We start from the raw sequence: 19,768 nt of genomic DNA, 5'->3' as shown, positions 1-19,768 counted from the left end.
GTCGTGTGTCCTCAGGTCTCCGTGGGTCACGCACTGGGACAGACGGACCGTGTGATGTTACAGTTAGATTTCCTGGAGGAGTGTGAGGTTGGGCTGCTGTGAAGTCAGTGTATAACTGAGGTCCTGGGTTTGTCTTTAATTTCTTCTCTGCAAAAGCAGACCATTGAATTGGACCTTAAGAAGCCCAGAGCAGTGCCTCCCTGGGTGCTGGCGGGCACGTAATGCCTGGGAGAGCAGCAGGAGGGTGTCAGAGTGGCCCTGAGGATCCCTGTCTGATGTACTGGTCATTCGGGGTCTTTCTAAGATCCCTTCTCGTTCTGTTTCACTAGGGCAGAGCCTGTGCTGAAGACGTGCAGGTCCCTGGGAATCTCCTCTCGTTGGTCCCCGCCCTGCCCTCCTGTGTACACGGGAGAAGCCCACAGTTTGTCTGCATGGCCCCCTTTCTCTGAAGCAGCTTCCTCGTAAGGCTTCTGAGCTTCCTTTGCTGTGTCACGTACCGAGTCCTAAGGGAGACCCTGCAGATACCCCATTGTTGGGGGAGCAGCGGCCCTGGATTCCGTGTCATTGAGTGCACGCTGGGCGGGACGGAGTGCTGAGAGGTGATAACATGGCCCCCCGTAAGGACGTGTCAGGCCGGCAGGCCCGTCAGGGGCTGGGGGGCTGGAAGACACTGACCAGCTGGTGCCTTTGGATGGCACATGCCCCTCTGGAGACACAAGAGGGGGCCGTCGAGGGGGACCCTGCTGGCCTCCCCGTGCCCTTCCAGGTGCTTTAGCCATCACTTTGGCGTCCGTGGCTCACCTCACGCTTCTCTGCCCTCCCTCTCACATCCCAGATGGCTAAGGCTTTCTGAGGCTTCCCCCGGAAGAGGAACTCACGTCGCCTCTCTCTCTGCCCTGCCACCTCGCTCCTCTCACGGCAGCCCAGGCCTCGCCCTCCTGCCCCACAGTTGCTCTCCGCCCCTTCCCTCCCCAGCAGTGTTTCACGGTTCCGCGGTCACCTCCCGTGATGCGGCCATGACTGTGCAGTGTGTCGGAGGACCATCCGGCCCCGCCTGCCACGGTGGAGCGGGTCCCAGGCCGTCCCTGGGACAGCCCGCCGGCCCTCACCCGCCCTGGGATGTGCCTAGTGGGGTGGGCTCCGTAAGGACCCAGCCTGGAGGAAATGGGGGCCTGGATTGGGGTTATGTCCCTCTCCCTCTGTAGCTTCCAAACTATTGTCTGTCTGTGTTTCACTCATCAGTACGTCCCGGCATCTAACATAGATAAGGTTCGACATGAAAGTTTGTGCTGTTTTCTCATAAGTGAGTAAATAAGTGAGTGAGTAGGAGAGAGACGCCTTTTACTTAAAGGGAAGCAGGCACACGGCTTCTAGGAGTGTGGAGGACGGCAACAGGGGCCGATGGCTCGGTGGCCGGCACGACGTGTGCAGGGGAGGGTTGGCATTGCTGACAATGGACAGTCTGTGTCTGCACTTGATCCGTGATTCCACTAGGGGTACGTGGGTGACCTTGCAGGTGTGAGCACCCATGGGTACCCACCTCCCGCTGACCCAGATCCTAGGTGCTAGGTAGGGGCAGCATAGTCTTAGGGGAAGAGTTTTCCGAATGTGACTTTTCATCAGAATTGCCGCCACTTGCAGCACAAGCACGAAATCTTTTTCCCTGTAGCTCCAGCTAAGCATGAGAGAAGGCAAAGGGGCGGACAGATCTCCAGAAGGTTGTGAAGTGTCTGTAAATCCCCACCGGAGTTGTCCTGGTCACAGATTCTTCCCCTCCACCCGGCCATGGGCTGCCCCAGACTTATCAGGCCCACAGAGTCCACCAGCATGAAGGGAAGGACCCACCCTGGGGAGCGCTGCTGCGTCACTGTCCTTCCTGGGCCTGGCTGCCAGACGGCCGCCTTCCTCTCTGTTCAGGGAGCGGTGGGCCACGGGAGAGGCCTGTCCATCCGCTGGCTGGGGCTGCCCTGGGCTGTGGTCAGGCATTTCCTACAGATCCTGTGCAGGAACCACTGCCCTGCTGGCACATAAACAGGCTGGAGGATGTGCCCTGCTCAGACCTCTGGAGCAGAGGGTCCTTGGGATCTTCTTGGCCTGTAACTTAGAGAGGTAGCCTGCAGGTCCCAGGCATGCCTGTCTCTCCTGCTGAGAGGCGTGTACCCGTCAGCTGTCACCGGGTTCATGAGTGTGTCCGAGGGTCGCACCAGGGCGGGGCGGGTGTGACTCCGCACAGTGTGGTTGGAGCGTGTTCTGGAAGCCTGCTCGCAGGCACCTGGTCCCATCGTGGTGTGCTGGAGGCAGTGCCAGTGCCAGCCCATGAGCAGGAAAGGGGCCTCCCGGGAGGGATGTGGGGCCTTCTCTTTCAGGGAAGACTTTAGGGTAGGTGACATGAGCACCAGGATTTAACAGATGAGTGGGACGGTGCCCAGCCCGAAAGGCAGGAGAGGCAAGGGGCGAGTGCCCACTCCCTGCTGCGCTTGGTGGGTGTAAACCTAGTAATGCACGTATCTACTGCCTGGAGCTTCGGCCGCAAAAGCCGCCCACGGGACAGAGCCTCTCTCCTCTGCTATAGAGATTTGTTACTGTCAGATTTCAGGTCACGAGGGACAGAGCATGGACTCACCTGAATGAGGGGGATAGTGTCCCAAGTCTTATAAAAATGTGGGATCATTTGAAACGGGCTTTGAAGAGTATGTAGGAGTCCACCAGATTGCTGCATGGTGGGGCTGGCCTTTCAGAGAGACGGAAGAACATGAGCAGAGAAGAGGGAAGAAAGGGATAGAATGTGTTTAGACCCACCAACAGCCTGTTGGTGGATTAAGCTACCAGCCAGGTGAAACAGGCTACGTGGTTAGAAAAGAGACTCTGCAAACTGGGAGTGGTAGGGCATGGGAGCCGCTGCGGCCAGGAAGAAAACCTGCAGGGTTTGACAAGAGGAAGGTCCCCCAGGCTGCCCTGGGCAGGGGATGGAGTGAAGGCCGTGGGGCTGGGGACTGGGGCGGAGGAGAGGCAATGCCCCTGCCCCAGGGGGAAGGGACGGCAGGGGTGGAGTGCGGAGCTGACCAGGGACTCCGGCGGTTGCGGAAGCTTCTCTTTTGTGAGCATCGGATCCCGGGGAAGTAGGTCTGCCTTTGGGGGAGATGCCTCTTGAGGCGCAGATGCTGGACAGGAGGCCCGCTTGAGGGGGCGGTTTGGGGGGGCTGGCGACCCCCAGGAGTCTCCAGCCCCGCGCGTGCGCGCAAGCTGCTTGTCCCTTGAGTAGTGCTGGGTCTGGGGCTGAAACTAAGCTGCAGAGGGTTTCAGCTGGGAGTTTGCAAGAGATTAGAGGCAGGGAAAGGGGAAAAGGGGAAAAGAAATGAAAAGGAAGCAAACTGCGCAGCAGAGCGAGGCGGGGCCACTGCCGTTTGGAGGCACTCAGTGGGCAGGCTGCCCGCGACAGCCAGCGGCCGCCCAGCAAGCCCGGATTCTTTCCCCGGACGAGCTCTTTCCCTGCCGCCCTCTGAATGGGCCTCCTCAGAGGCGGCCGTTCCGCGTCCCGCCCCGATTCCCCCGGGACGCCGGAACCCAGAGTCGCCCTGCCCCGGTGGGTGGGGGACGCCGCTGGGGACAGCCCTGGGAGCGCCTTCCGCCCGGCCCCTGACCTCCCGGGCCCGTCTATGGACTGACCAGCACCCCAAGGTGCCCAGGTAAGCGCCGCGCTCAGCCCCAGCTCTCCTCCACAGCCTCTGGCCACGTCTCCGGGGCGATGCTGCTGAAACCTGATCTCTGGGGTGGGGGGGGGAGGGGACGGGGACGGGGGAGTGGGAGGAGGTGGGATGCAGAGTCCCAGGGCCAGGAAGCAGGGGAGACCGGACTTGGGAGGAGGGTGACCCTTCCAGTGTCTCCTGTCACTTGAGGACAGCCCTCAGGTCCGAAGGCTGTGGGACAAAGCGCCGCAGCCCCAGAGCCTGGAGGGCTCCTCCTTCCAGGAGAAAGCCATGCTTTGTCTTTGCCGAGACTCACTGGGGCAGAGGAAAGCCTGGTGTACAGATGTGTGGCTTTCCGGAGCCGGGGCTGCTTCCCAGCACAGCACATTCTTTTGCTGAAACCGAGAAAGCCTGCCCGCCCGGTTCCAGGGCTGTCCGTCCAGCCCCAGAGCCCGTGAGGGATCTCGGGCTGCCCCGAGGGCAGAGGGCCCCGAGGCTGTACCCAGGTGCCCCTGCTTCTTAGGGGAAGCAGTGCTTTTACTAAATGCAGCAAGCCAGCCTCAGGAGCAAAGCTGGGGTTTCAGAATGAGTTTGCCCGTTGTGTTGCCCACTCTCGGAGCAATCAGAGGGAGGGTTTCAGAGTCCATGACTGTGAAACAAGACACACGGTCACTGAAATAACATGCCCACAGTATTAGCAGAGCTTCCAGACGGTAGAGTGTCTGGGTCCTTCCATGCATCTTACCTCTGAAATGTCCGAGATGAGCCGGGCCAGCACCATGGGCCCAGCCTCTGAGGGTGGCATGTGCCTGGATCAGGGTGGCCACCCTGGGGCATCTGTGCCCGAGGACCCCGCTGGTGTTCAGCATTCTGCTGACCCTGGGCCGACACAGCGCTGTGTGTGTGTCTTAGCTGGAAGGATGAGGGTGATCAAGAGGGAGACAGAGGAACACTCCCTCTAAGAAAGGGAAGCCCAGGCCAGTGGGCGGTCTGCCTTCTCACTTTTTCCAGCCTGAAAGTCTTCTAAGTTCTCCCTTCTAGGACTGGGAGGTTTCTCCGCAGCTGAGTGGATGATACTGTCTGTTCAAATGTTTCCTGACATTTTAGTGCAGTATATACACGAGAGTAGTTTTCCATGAATTCCGTATGTATATCAATATGTTACAAATTATCTGGTTAGGATGGAAATACTTTTCCAACTCCGAAGGTGTATTTAAGAGAGTTTTGGTCCGTTTCTATCAGGAGAGAGAGATCTTTCTCTTCCTCTGTTGGTGACAGTGGCTGGTGGGATCCCAGGAGCTGGCTTCTGGGGCACTTCCTACAGACGCTCTTTCTAAGTGGGAGCTGCGGTCCCAGGGCTGCAGACTACTCCCAAAGGCCCCGAGCCTTCTCTGCACGCGGCGAACTCGCACAGCAGGCTCCTCCGAGGTAGCGTTACGCTATACTTGGAGGCAAAAGGCAGTGACTTTAGGACAGGGTTATCCTATTACATTAAGGCTGCTGACTTTGAGATCTCCCTAATGCGGGGCAAGGGTGTCTTGTGGAAAGAACACAGCTTCCCAGTCATAGAGATGAGTTGACTGCCTTTGAACAAGTTTCTTCACCTCACCTTTCAGCATCTCTCTTTCCACGTCCATAAGATTGGGGTAATAAATTTGCACATGGAAACCTTTTTCTGAGGATAAATCAGATGATGGCTGCGTATAGCTTAGCACAGCGCCTGGCATGTAGTCGTAGGTACTCAGCAAAAAGCAGCTATTATTCTGATTTCCATTATCGTTCTCTTTGTAAAGAATGTTGATATGCATGATATAAGCAGGATTTTAAAACATCTTTGAGAAATCTGTGATTTACAAGTTGTGGACATTCAGATCTGCACCTGTAGCCACCGCAGCATTGCTCTGAAAGCATGAAGAAAGTAGGACTTGGGTTTGATGATCAACATAAATTCTAGGCAAGCAGTTTACACATTAAGAAGTGTTTACTGACTGTCGTCCTGACTGTCGCCTACGTTGTCTTTTTTCTCTCCTACCCTTCAGTTTCCCCTCCCTATATTTTAAGAAAACAGTAAAATAACATCCAAAGGCGTAAAACCACTCAGGTGAGTTGGAATCAGGTTGGCTGGTGACGGTGGTTTTGTGTGTGTGGCTGAAAGGTGTTAAGTGACGTGGAAGCTGGTGTTCATCCATCAGTGGCGCGTCCAGGGTTGGTTCTGAGTCCCCGGTCCCACTCACTTTGCAGAAGGCCCCTGAGACAGTCTTTATACCAGGCATTCTCTTGTGACTTAAAGGTAACTGAGTCCCAGTTTACAGAGGAGCTGGGTTCCAGAAGACCTCCTTTCACAGACTACACTCCTGTTTCCTCCTTTAGGGCCATCACCCACTTTATCCTGCAGATGGAAGTTTAAGGGCACTGGACGAAGTGGAATTCAGGGAAACAGTTCAGCTTCCAGTTCTGCCACTAAATACCAGGGAACTTGTGGCCTGGAGCAGTGTTCTCTGATATCTGAGACTGCTTAGCCGCAGGGAGGGCATGTGGTAGGATTTTACAAACTCGGAGTGGGAGACAGCGGAATGAGTTGGAAGGACTGGGGTTAGGGTATGATTAGGACTCAACTGGGTGGAGGACCCAGGCATCTTGGGATAGCTGGCTTTCCTGGGTGACTGAGTGTACACAGAGAAGCTTCTAGAATGCCATGGGGCTCCTTGACAGCTCTGAGAAGGTGAGAGAGCAGAGTCTCCCCCAGGACAAGATTTGGTCCTGGAAGGTGCGGGTCTCTGGGTCCCTACCTGGTGCGTCTGTTGGTAGGAGCAGACCTGATGTCACCCAGCCGTCCCTCTGTCTCAGAGCAGTCGCTCTGAGAAGCTCCCACGGTTTTCCAGTTGTCCTGTAGGTTCTGATGCCTGTTCACGTTCTGGTTCTTGGTGTGATGAGTGGCTTTTAGGTTTTACCCTGGACTTTTTTGCTACTGTGCTGTGAGCTCTCGATTCTCTTTCATCCGGTCTTCTCGTTTTAGGCGGTGTTCCTGCCCAGGTGCAGTTCCAGGGCCACGTGGACGTTTCGATGTTTAGCTGCACCTTCCCGCTGGCCCTGCTGACACAGGCGAGGAGCAAATGCAGCTCGTCTGCTCGCACCACTGCACTGGGGCCTGAGGCTGGGTGGGGAAGGAGGCTGGCTCACCCTGCGCCCAGCTGACACCTGCCTGGTGGGGAGGTCAAGGGCCACCTCATCCTGTGCATTGGGGGATGGGGGTCCTGTGGGTGTTTGGTTGGAATAGGACAGGTATTGCCGAAAAGGTTTTCTGCTGTTAGGCTGCTCTTTTCGGATGGGTTGGTTTTGGTTCTTTGTCTAGACGAGCAGGCTCTTCCTGGAGCTGCTTTTGTCTGACAGTTCTGGGATCTATGGGAGGCAGTAAGGAAACCAAGGAACTCACCACGGTGTCCTTCCTCACCTCCCCAGGTGCCCAGGTCCTTCTTTCCATCTGTCAGAGTTCCCTGTGCGTGTGGTTGTGTGATGTCCAGGGCTGCAGTGGTAAATTCAAGGACCGGGGTGGGGGAGTGGGGCTACTCCATCTTGGCCGGAACCACAAGTCCCCAACATTATTATTTTCGGCATTGCTAATGTGGTAAACGTTTACCGCACAGACACCTACCATGTGCTGGGTGACGGTGGAAACCAAGGTGAAGCAGGCATGCGTCTCACTGCAGGGACTTCACTGGCTGGTTGGAGAAGGGATGCACAGACGCCTGAAACATCCAACGAAAGTTCAGGAGATACATAACAAAGTTAGTGAGGAAGAGGAATTTAGTAGAAGGCCTTCCATAATCGAATCCTTGTGTAGAATGTGAAGCCTTAGCTCGGGACAGAATCCTGTTTCCTAGAGCAGGTGGGGTTGAGGTAGCACATGGGCAGAGTTTTATAATAAAAAGGTGAAAACAAAAGAATACCACCTGTTGCCACCTCACTGCCCAGAGGGAAGAAGGGGAGGCTCAGTCCCAAGACCACAGCCCCAGAAATCTCCTGGGCAGGAAGTGGGAGTGGCGTCCCACGGTCATCTTGTGGGGAGGCCGTGACCCCGATGACGAGCTCTCCAGAGCACGCCCCAGCCCCGTGGAAGGGGTACCATCGGTTCACGTTCCTGCGGGGTCAGGGGCAGCACGGACCCGGCTCCACCGGGCCAGGGACACCCAGCCCCTTTGTACCCGTCCCTCAGCGCCGCCTCCTCTGGAAGATGCCCTGTCCTGTGGGAAGACGCCATGCCCACCCTGGGAACGAGAGAGGGTCTCTTACATTGAATCCAAGGCAGGTGGATCTCTGGGCCACTAGAAGGAGGAAACAGTGTGCGCTCCGGGTGTAAGTGAGAGCACGCCCTGAGCCTTAGCTTCCTGGGTCTGCCCAGGACATGATACCCCTGAGGGCTCGTTTCGAGCGCCGAGGAAGCCTGTTAGGTACCCCCCAGGTAGTAATTAGTAGTAGTGTCTTGGTAATTTATGAAGAAAGCTTGCTTTTTCTGCACACGTTGGGAAAATCCAGGTTAAATTACGCAGCAGTGCCACGTACTGCAGCGAGCCGCCCGTGTGAACTGAGAGGGCCGGTGCCCACCTAACGAGGGGTTCACGGCGCTGCGTACGTTGTGTAATCGGGGTGATTTAGAAGGACCGGGCGAAGACACCACTGCCTGGGAAGGGACCTGGTTTTAGAACCTGAGCAGTGATAATCTCTGGAAAACAGCAGACTTCTGGCTTCTGAAATTAGGGGAGAAATTGGCCGCCTAGGGCCCCAGTTACTGTGTAGGGTGGGAGGTTAATGGATGCGGGTCCCCCTGGTACCCTAGGGGTTCTGAGAGGTGAGGATCCTATGAGGATGTCTTGGATGCCTTTAAGTCTTCCACAGGAAATAGGGCTTTCCACTCACAACAAGACACTCTGTGAGATGACAGGAGGGTTTTAAGCCCTGGCCCTCTGTTGGAACGTGGTTTTGTTTTGTTTTGTTTTCCGGTACGTGGGCCTCTCGCTCCGGACGCGCAGGCTTAGCGGCCGTGGCTCACAGGCCCAGCCACTCTGCGGCATGTGGGATCTTCCTGGACCGGGGCACGAACCCGTGTCCCCTGCATCGGCAGGCGGACTCTCAACCACTGCGCCACCAGGGAAGCCCTGGAACGTGGTTTTAAGTCTCCATGGTACGGTCCTGATGAGAGGAAGCTCTCATCCCGATGAAGATGCTTCAGGGCTCCTGTGTCAGCCATCTTCTCCAGGCTGATGGCTCTGTCCTTAGAAGATCCAGGACAAAGTTTAGCATGAAGGCCATGTCCCATTTCCAGAGGAAAGCCAGAGCCACTGGGGACTCTGCCTGAAGGAAGAAAGCGGTTTTTCTGAGAACCTAAGACTTCTAACCAACCGGGGGTCATGGGTACAGCATCTTCACCAAGATAGATCGGGCCTCATCTCGCATGTTCTGTGCCTCCTGCTGACAGTTTATCCGTTCCTGGGTGAGTCTCGTGGCTCCCCGCACTGTCGCCCTCATCAGCCCCTTACTCTGCACATGAATTATACAGGTTCTCCCTCTGCTTGGAACACACTCCCTCTGGTGGGTTTTTTTTTTGGCTCAGACCAAGCAAAGCTTCCCTGTGTCAATGCCTCTTTTCTTCTCTCTGGCGCCATCTCTCCCCATAGCCTGACAGCTGCCGTAATCATTCTTGTCTACCTGGATTCCCGCTGGATTGGAAGTAGCTTTGAGGCAAGGCTCTTGTATCCCTGAGGCTGCTTTCTGTTGCAAGTAACCAGTCCCCACTCAATCTCGGGCAAAGGAACATGAAAGGAGGACATGAAACTATTCACAGAAGCCAAAAGGTGGGAGCAGCCCAAGTATCCACCCACAGATGACGGGCTAAACACGATGTGATTCATCCATACAATGGAATGTTACTCAGCCTTGAAAAGGAAGGAAGTTCTTACACATGCTGCCACGTGGATGAACCTTTAAGACATAGCCAGACACGGAAGTACAAATACTGTATGATTCCACTTATATCAAGTACTTAGAGAAGTCAGATTTATAGAGACAGAAAGTAGAAGGGTGGGTGCCAGGACTGGGGGAGGAGGGATGCAGAGTCAGTGTTTCATGGGGACGGAGTTTCAGTTTGGCAAGATGACAAGAGTCCTGTAGATGGATGGTGGTGATGGTGGTGCAACATGTGAACTGTACCTAATGCCCCTGAACTGCACACTTACAAATGGTTAAAATGGTAACGTGTGTTATGTCTGTTCCACCTCAGTTTTTTAAAAAACGGAAATGTAAGTGAGGCCAGAACAGAGGGCAGTTCCGGCCTCGAGTTTGGTGTCAGGAGGCCTCACACCCTGACCCCCAGTTTCTCAGCTCTGTGTGCAGGCTCCCTCATCCCTGGGCTCTGGGGGGTCTCAGGTAACCTCAGGACCTCCAGGCCCGATGCCATTCTTCCTTAAAGTCTAGCAGGAAGGATGGGGTTTGTTTTCCTGAGAGCTCACTCCAAAGCCCATTTTGGAAAGATGCTCGTTCTTTACAGGTTGCTAAGAGCCCTTGTTAGTCATTTGAGAAGCTGGCCTTGCTTAGTGCCTCATCAGAGTAGAAACTGCCTGGAAAGACTCAATTGTGAAGAAAAAACTGTTTCCACTGTTGCCACATTAGAATTCCCCGCACAACACCAATGCAGTGGGGGCAAATGTGTTTTCTTTCCAGCATGCATGAATCAAAACCTCTGAATAGAAATGAGACATCTTAAAAGAATAAGAAGAAACAAGGTCCTGCTTGTAGTGAGCTATTTTATCTGCATTTTCTGGTTCTTCTGTGTTATTGAGTAAAAGGAAAACTGTGGCATATATTTTTTGAAGGGGGTAATTCCGGTTTGGATGAGAACTTCACAGAAGGATCCCCTGTCAGTTAACAGACAGGGGCCCTGACTGCAGTGCTGGTTGGGGCACTTCTGGGTCTGCTGGGGGCATGAGAACATTGATGCTTCTAGAAGAGAGACAGACAGTTCATCCTTGGGAGAGCACTCCTAGTACTTACTGAAAATGGTGACCTTAACCCGTAGAACGTTCGTATGATGTGATTGTGACAAAGATTTACAAAAGAAAAAATTCAAGATCAAGAAAGTATGTGTTTATCCATATGGGGGCCGTTGATCATTTCCTTCTCTGTTTGTAGAGCATCTCTGGGGCCAGAGATGCAGGACTTTGATTTTTAACAAAAAGCATCTATCGCAGCATTGTTTTTTCAGTCTTCCAGGGTTTTTCTCTATTTAATTGACATTATATCTGGCTGACTGCCCATCTTTCCCTTGCTTTCAAGAAGATTAGTTAAGTGGTCTGTTGTTCATAGACAAATAACTAAAAAATTATAAGATAAGAGTTCCCTTTAAAAATTACTACTATTGGACTTCCCTGGTGGCGCAGTGGTTAAGAATCCGCCTGCCAACGAAGGGGACAACGGTTCGAGCCCTGGTCTGGGAAGATCTCACACGCCATGGAGCCACTAAGCCCGTGCGCCACAACTACTGAGCCTGCACTCTGGAGCCCGCATGCCACAACTACTGAAGCCCGTACACCTAGAGCCTGTGCTCCACAACAAGAGAAGCCACAGCAATGAGAAGCCCAAGCACCGCGACGAAGAGTAGCCCCCACTCGCCACCACTAGAGAAAGCCCCCACACAGCAACGAAGACCCAAGGCAGCCAAAAATAAAAATAACTAAATAGCGCTTCCCTGGTGGCACAGTGGTTGAGAGTCCGCCTGCCGATGCAGGGGACACGGGTTCGCGCCCCGGTCCGGGAAGATACCACATGCCGCGGAGTGGCTGGGCGTGTGAGCCATGGCCGCTGAGCCTGCGCGTCCGGAGCCTGTGCTCCGCAACGGGAGAGGCCACGACAGTGAGAGGCCCGCGTACCGCAAAAAAAAAAAATCAAGAGCTGAGACATGACACACATAAAAGGGGGGACTGAGCAAATCACCATAGGTGGAAACCAGCAATTTACAAAAGGAGACAAAACCAGAAGGAAAAAGAAACAATGGAGAGAGAAATTTAGCGCTAAAGAGACGCAAGAAATCATCTGCTCTGACCCTAATTGATGGAATTCTGTGAATGAAGAACCTAAGGTCCCAGAGGTTGAGAGTGTGTTCAGTGGTCCATGACTTGTGGTGGAACCCAGATTAGAACTTGGGAATCTGTGTGCTCCTTCCCCAGCAGCCCCAGTTTCACACCGAGAACTAGAGTGAGAGAGAAAAACAGGTTTGGTAGTGTTCCATTTTGCAGAACTCTCTCAAATGGTGGAGAAGGGAACTTCCTGGTTAACTACGTCATCCCAGGAGGGAAGGTCGGAGGGATGGTGATAGATATAGATATGGAAGATAGGTAGATAGCTATAGATAAAGGATAGATGAAAGGTGAATAGATAGATAAAAAGATAGACAGATGATAGATAGATAGATAGATAGATAGATAGATGCGTACACATGTACCATTTGGTCTATCAGAATGCCACCAGCCTTCCAGGATTCCATCAGTAGATTTTCTCATTCACTTCTAAAGGTTTATTGTGAATATGCCAGCCAAAGGTTGAGACGGTTTAGATAGTTAAATAACAAAACTCAAGTGTCATCACCTGGATAGGCAAGAATAATCTTGACCTCAGCTAAATATATTTTCTTTTTCATTAAAGGTCATATAAAAATGTATTGGCAATTTGTAACTATTAAGAGTAAGTAATATACGAGTGAATAATTTTTATACGTTTTGAAGATTTTTTTATGTACCTAGGAGACAGGAAAATGTTGATTTTTTTTTTTTTTTTTTTTTAAATGTCACATGCCCTGACTTTTGTTAGCAAGTAGTGGTTCCTACCTCTAAGACAAGAGGCATACGGGATGAACCTTGATGTGCGGGCCCCTCCTTTACTTTTGCTGCCCGCCCATTCCCTTCCCGTGAAGGCCTCAGCACCAGGGTCTGGATGACAGGGAGCTGAGAGCAGCGAGGGTTCCCTTTCTTCTTGTTAACTTATACTATGTGATGTAAATAGTGGTGACCAGAGAGCAAATGTCACCCAGCTTCCCACAGAACCTCCTGTAGCGGCCCAAATGGAGCCTAAAAATAGGCCTTTTGGAAAAGAGCCTGTGACCCTCTCTCACCCTGTTCTGGGTAAAGCAAGTGCAGGAAGGGGAAGCAGAGGGGAGATGGTGGGCTGGACATCCCAGGAGCCCAGAGGGAGGCCCCTCCTCCCAGCCCTCAGCCCAGGACGCACCATCTGCACAGAGAAAACCAGGAAGTGAGGCGGTCGATGGATTTCCAACCACTGAAGGTATTATGCGGCCTCCTCTGGGCGTCAGCAGAAAAGGGAAAATGCGAGAATGTGGTGAGAGGAGGAGCAGACTTGCCACTTTGCCGGGACGATGCCAGGGACCCAAAAGAGCCCAGGTCGGGTTGGGCACCAGAGCTCTGACGTGCACGGGGTGTACAGCAGGGTCCGTGTGGTCCCCAGTCCCCCGACTCTGTGGACACGCCCTAAGGGGGGCTGTGGCCGCAGAAGCCTGACTACCCTGGAGCCCCTCATGTGGTTGGTTTAGGACAGACAGACGTGCTCTCTGTGGCATCTGGAGCCAAGGAAAGCCTGCCAGCCGCAGGCTCAGGAGGAGGGCAGCCGGGACCAACGCCTGCACGCTTGTCGCCTGCAGGACCTCCCTCGTGTCGGAACTCTCCTCTGCTCCCGTGGCCGTCACCGCACCCCTGAGCCTCCTTCTGGGTCCAGAGCTGAGAAGACGGAGCCCCGATCCCCACTTACCCCCGGCAACGGGGCCCCCGTACAGTCGTCCTTCTGGAAATTTCACCTATCGTTCAACCGTGAACAGCAAATGTGCAAGTTGAACAAAAACCAACCAGGTGGGGCTTCCCTGGTGGCGCAGTGGTTGAGAATCTGCCTGCCAACGCAGGGGACACGGGTTCGTACCCCGGTCCAGGAAGATCCCACGTGCCGCGGAGCAACTGGGCTGTGAGCCACAACTACTGAGCCTGCGCGTCTGGAGCCTGTGCTCCACAACAAGAGAGGCCGCGACAGTGAGAGGCCTGTGTACCGCGATGAAGAGTGGCCCCCGCTCGCCGCAACTACAGAAAGCCCTCACACAGAAACGAAGACCCAACACAGCAAAAATAAATAAATTAATTAAAAAAAAACAAAAGAAAACCCCCAACCAGGACACGTTCTGTCTGCTCTCGGGCGCATGCGCTTCGAGAAATGAGGGGAATCCACGCAGCAGGGTCTGCAGGCTCGACTCACGCAGCTGGTGCCTCTGCCTGGGCTTGCAGCCCGATGTCAAGGTCGTTCTCCAGCCACGTGGGTCTCCTGTTCTTATGTCTCTGGATTCCCAGCAGGGCCGGTGGCCAGCGCCCCATCACTTGGAGAGTGAAGGGTGTACCCTTACTTCCCACGAGGTTCCCACTCCCCGTGCTGTCAGCATCTCTGAGCACGTGGAGGGGCCAGGAAGCCGGGGCCTCCACTCTGAGGTGCTTGGCCGCCCCCTTAGGGGTTAAATCCTGTTGCCCGGGCAGGGGGCAGAGGCCGATCTGACCAGAGGGAACAGAACCCAGCCACGTGCCCCGGAGTTGGCTCTAACTGAGTTAGGAACAAAGCCACTTTCATGGGAAGCGCTGTGCTGGTTGTTTTCTGGAACAGGCAGCATGATAACAGCACAAAGCGGGATCTTGTTTCCCCTCGGCTTCTCCTCTTTTGCTGGGGCTCTTGGGCGCCGTGGGAGTGTGGTGTGGGATTCCTGAGGTGGCCGTGGCCCTGGGACTCGGCCAGCGTACGGCTCCCGTCGCTGCACGGGGAGCACGGAGAGCAGCCTCGGTACTGGAGGAACTGATCCTGCGAGGAGCTGCTGTGTGCATGCCCGTGCCATGTGCTCTCCGGCGCGCCCGTGACACGCGCAAACAGCCCGAAGGCGCGTGCGCTAGACTTGATGGGGAAACTGTTTTTCTGATCCCATGGTTCTGTGCTGCTCCTTGACGTGGGGTCGTAGGGGCTGCTTGGCGTCTCTATCCTCCTCCCACTTTTCGGGCCAGCCTCCTGAACCATATTTCCACGCTTTGCCCTGCCCTGTACTTTTCCGTCGGTGCTTTTGTTAACTCATTCATTAATGCATAGCATGACTGACCTGAAGCTCCCACCAGCTGCAAGCGCAGTGGAGGGGCCAGCAGTGAACATTGGGGGCTTCTCCTGCCCTGTAAGCATGGAGCCTGTTTCTGAAACATGTTCAGTTTAGTTATTTTGAAGTCTGTATCTTTTAACTCCAATGTTTGTATTAGCTGTGGGTGTTTTTCCTTTTCTTTTTCATTTTTTTGTTTTCATTTTTATGTTTTTGTTTTGTTACCTGGAATGCCTGATCAGTTTTTTTAAATTAAATATTTGATATTATCTCCATAAAATTGTAGGTAGATTGATAGATGCATAGGTGGATAGGTGACAGATGGTTGGATAAATGGCTGGGTAAACGGATGGATAAATGGGTGGATGGATGGATCGATCGATGATAGATGGAACTGAGTAACGTGAGTAATGTGAAATTTTTTCAACTTTATTATTTTCTGATCAGTCCTCCCTTGTTTTAAGACAGAAAGCAAAATAACCTGTATTTCTCACAATATTATTTTATTGACCATGGTAGATTTGTCCAGTTCCCAAAGCTTAGTTTTTTTAAAAAAAGGCAAAATATTAAAAAAAAAAATACCCAGAAATAGTGGAGATGCTAGGCTGCGAGCGGGACGGACATCTGGTCAGCGGATCGTGTGAAGTTCCCTGCGGTGTGTGGGTGTCAGACAGGCAGGCTTTCCTGGTGCTCAGCTTCTCCTCCTCCTGTGACGGGGGTCAGGCCAAGTGGTCTCTGCACCTCTTGGGGGTGAAGACACCGCAGGCAGGGCCGTGCTGGCGGAGGGAAGCGTTAGCCGAAAGCATGCGACCCAACCTGGGGCACAAAGTGCTGCTGGGCGGGCACTTTATGGAAAGCGGGTCTTTTCTGTGGTTTGCACAGAGGCCTTGCCCTTTCTAGGGTGGGAAATGGCTTACCTCATCAGCACGGTAAGTATATCAGGGCAAACTGTTCCTCGGGTGAGACACTGGGCTCCTTCCCGTCTCACTGTAAACGCACATCGTCAGTGGGTGGTGGTTATCAGTACGTGTTGAAAGCCGCGCGCAGGGACTGGTCCGGTGTGTCTCCTTTGGAAATGTGCCAGACATGAGGACGCTGCACTTGGCGGAGCCGGGGCACCTCCTCCTGCTGCAGAAAGCTTCGGAAGTGGCACTGCTTCTTACAGCCTGCTCGTGTTTCCTTGATCCAGAACCACGAGGCTGCCCTGAGGTTCTCGGTCACTCTGTGGGGATGTCAGAGAGCCCCGTTGGACCAAAACCTGTGACGCTCCGGGCCGACATGCCCACGGCACCCTCCTTCCAGCGGGCGTTCACGTCCTCCTGCACGATTTCTGGCCGCAGCCCCAGCCAGCGGAGGGGGAGGTAAGGTGGTCTTTGAACCAAACACAGGCTGCTCTTACAGACCCCAAACCCAAGCACCATGGAGGGAAGGCAGGGGCTTGTCCTCCACATGACACCGGGCTGCCTTGTGGATTGACCACCATCACTTTTCAAAAATGCAGTCAAAATAAAAACTCCTGAGTCCACCCTCACTGTTAGCAGGCGGAGTGCTCAAGGAACACACTGCACTTAGAGTCTGGGCGCAGTGGCCAGCTCAGGACCGAGGATCCGTGAAAACGTTATCTGAGCTGAGGCTGGAAAGGGGTGCAGTGGCCAGGCTAGGAAGGGGCCTGCCCGGGGCTGCAGATTGGGGTGGACAGGGCAGGCAGGACGTGCTGCTCTCGGAGACATGGAATTTGTGCAGGTGTTCAGGAAAGCATGGGGGGTGCAGGAACACCCCGCAGTGGGATTGGAGGACAGAAAGGATGGGCCACGGACAGCCAGAGAGAAATGTCCTATTTCTCCTTCACAAAGGACTGCCACTGAGCAAATTCAGATGCTCAGGGTAGGAATCATTTCTTAGTATTTTACTTGTAGGCACATTGCTCTACAGTTATTTACCACCCTAATTCCACCTCCTTTCTCTTTACAAAAAAGGGGGACATTGCGTATCGGGACTCGACATCACACACACAGCAAATACATGTTTGCTAGTGTGTTAGCTGTCTTTCTGTATTTCGAAATATAGAGTAATTTCCAATATTCTTAATATTGGAATTTCCCATTTTCGATATGGCAATCTCCTATGTATCCTTTATCAGCTGGTTGTCCTGCAAGCACTTACGAAAACTGACTGTGTCAGGCACCTGTGTTGGGCATCGGGAAGAAAAAAAGAGAACGGGGGGAGGGAGGTTTAAGCAGATCCCATGGTTGGTGCATGCGTGGTGGGACCAGAGGGAGGACACAGCTAATCCCTGTGCACACGTGGACACGGGCTTCAAAGTCAGGACACAGTTGAGCTACGTCTTGAACTGAAGAGAAGAGGGGACTTTGCCAGGTGAACAGCGAGGAAGGAAGAGGACCCCACCCCCCATCCCGTCCCTGAGGCTGTAGACTGAGTATCTGGGGTCAACAGTCAGCGGGGAGGCTGGAAGGGCAGGGCCTGAGTTCAGATACTCGGGGAGTCTCGCGCTGCTGCAGGGGGAGCCTCGGCACCCAGCCTCCCCACCCCCGCCACGTGGGAACCGTTGCTAATTTCCAGGCATCTCCCTGGACGTGTCGTCCCCTGACGGTTTGTCTTTTGAACAGCCCTTCCTCGGCCGAGCACCAGTGGGTGGACACCAGCCCCAGGTCCACGCTGACCCTGCTGGGGAGCAGCCGGCCCGGCAAGGACGGCCCTGGGCGGCCCCACTTCCCGCCAGCCGAGCTCCAGACGTCCTTCCACGGCCACGAGCTGTCCCTGGCGGAGCCGCCGGAAGCTCTGGGCCCCCCAGGCAGCCAGGCCTTCCTGAGCTTCGGCACTGCCCCTGAAGGAGGTGGGCTCCCCCCCGGCGAGGACCCGGAGGCCTTGCTGGCCAATTCCCACGGAGCGTCCCAGGCCCCCGGCGCCCCGCGGACAGCAGCTGAGGCTGCCGACAACGGCTTCCTGTCCCACAGCTTTCTCACGGTGGCACCTGGACAGAGCAGCCACCACAGCCCCGGCCTGCAGGGCCCGGGGCTGACCCTGCCCGGGCAGCCGCCCCTTCCCGAGAAGAAGCGGGCCTCGGAGGGGGACCGTTCTTTCGGCTCGGTGTCTCCATCCTCAAGCGGCTTCTCCAGCCCTCACAGCGGCAGCACCATGAGCATCCCTTTCCCAAACATCCTCCCGGACTTCCCCAAGGCTGCGGAGGGAGCTGCACCTTCCCCAGGTAGGCACGTCTCCACGGGTAGGGGGCCCACCCCTGTGCTCACAGGTGCACTTGGGCAGGGACGGACCCTGGGGTTACAGCTGGGCCTGCCCAGTGAGCACCAGTGCTAGGGCTGGGCTGAGCGGCTTGAGAGAAGAATCCAGAGCCTTCAAGGGGTCTTTTCCATCTCACTAGCCCGAAGGACAACACCGGTGCAGAGCCACCTCGCAATTCATCCGGCCTGTGCGTTCGTTCACGTTAGATTCATTCCAACGGCAGAAAATGCAGATATCTGGGGTGGTTCTGTTATTTTCCCCTTTGACTTGGAATCAGGGTTCTGTGACAGTGACTGTAAAAAAAAACATGAAACAAATGCCTTTGAAATTTTATTATGAAATGTTTCAAATGTAAAAGGTATAATAAGACACTGACAGGAGTAAAGCAACACCAGCTCTGCTCTGTGCACTTCCTGTCTTTCTAACTACGTGTTGTTGAAATGCGTTGCAGAGGCCTGATCGCAGTGTCCTGCTGTCTTTGTGTTTTCTGTTATGAAACAGCCACTCCCTGCTCCGAGTCAGGCTTCTCCCCTGTAGTTAAAGAGAGCGCTCTCCCCAGAGCACCCCGTCCTCGCCCAGGGTGGGACTTTGAATTTCTAGGTCCCTTTGAGGTGAGAGTTGCAATGAAAAACGCCCTTCACAGTTATTGTTTTTGAATTCTGTTTTGCAGATAATCCAGGTGATAAGCACGTGTCCGTGAACTTTGTCCAAGATACATCCAAGTTCTGGTACAAGGCAGATATCTCCAGAGAGCAAGGTGCGTGGGCGGGACGAGGACTCTGCATCCGGGAAGCAGGACCGCGGGGGTGGGAGCATCAGGGTGGGACGGATGAGCTGGAGGAAGTCACTTCGTGACTCGCCTTGAGGGAAAGGCTACAACCTTTACGTTTTTCTTGGAAAAGCTCAGTCCTAATGAGGGAGCCGGCCGGGATGGGCACCGGCCACGATCGTTCTAGTGTGTGGGGTGTAATTTCTGGTGGCTTCCACCAGACAAGGTTTGGCCAGCGTTGCCAATGATGACGTGATGAGAAGACATCATGGGCCCCAGCCGGTGGGGGAAGGAGAGGTGTCTTTCTAACACCGTTCATGGGCACACCTGCCTGTGTCATGCTGGAAAGACAAGCTGCTGGCGGACTCAGTCCAGCATGTCACACGCAGCACAGCAGCTCTGGGTGCGCGGTACAGTCGGAAGACAGCTGGCAAAAATGAGAAATGGTTAATATTTTTGAGCAGCGAAGTCGCGTGTCACTTTTTACTAGAACACGAATAGAAGAGGTGTCCCAGAGGGACGCTGGCATGCCGTCGGTGGTGGTCCCTCTGGGGCAGCCCTTCAGGTGAACAGCACTCACTCCAGCAGAATTTGTGGGATCCCTGCGACGTGCTGGCCCTGCTCACGGGAGCCACCGTCCTCCCTGGGGGTGACGACACGGCCGCCTGTGGGTGGGCTCATCACTCCCGGACGTCCCTCCGAGAGAGGATGCTGTGGAGCTGGCTGGGGCTGGCAGATGCTGGCCAGGATACCCAGAAAGGAGATACCCCAGGGGCTGCTCTCAGCCAGTGGGGAAGAAATCGCAACTGCTCTCTGGGGGAGTGTTTCTCCAAAGTGCCTGGATGTGAACAGTTAAATGGCTGGAAAACAGCACTGTCCAACGTT

At 54.4% G+C, this 19,768-nt stretch overlaps 1 protein-coding gene across 6 annotated transcripts in view; it reads left to right on the top strand.

Moving 5' to 3' along the window:
* Window positions 1–19,768, top strand: part of TNS3 (tensin 3) — a 226,677-nt gene that overhangs the window by 182,282 nt on the left and 24,627 nt on the right. For all 6 annotated transcript variants that reach the window (XM_033411317.2, XM_033411313.2, XM_033411316.2 and 3 more), the window contains 3 exons: window positions 16,043–16,214; window positions 17,481–18,079; window positions 18,785–18,871. In XM_033411317.2, coding sequence (XP_033267208.2) covers window positions 16,043–16,214; window positions 17,481–18,079; window positions 18,785–18,871 — 858 coding nt within the window. The remainder of the gene's footprint in view (window positions 1–16,042; window positions 16,215–17,480; window positions 18,080–18,784; window positions 18,872–19,768) is intronic.

Source organism: Orcinus orca, chromosome 9 (assembly GCF_937001465.1).
Source record: "Orcinus orca chromosome 9, mOrcOrc1.1, whole genome shotgun sequence".
NCBI classification, from domain to species: domain Eukaryota; kingdom Metazoa; phylum Chordata; class Mammalia; order Artiodactyla; family Delphinidae; genus Orcinus; species Orcinus orca.
This window is presented reverse-complemented; position numbering and strand designations above follow the sequence as displayed.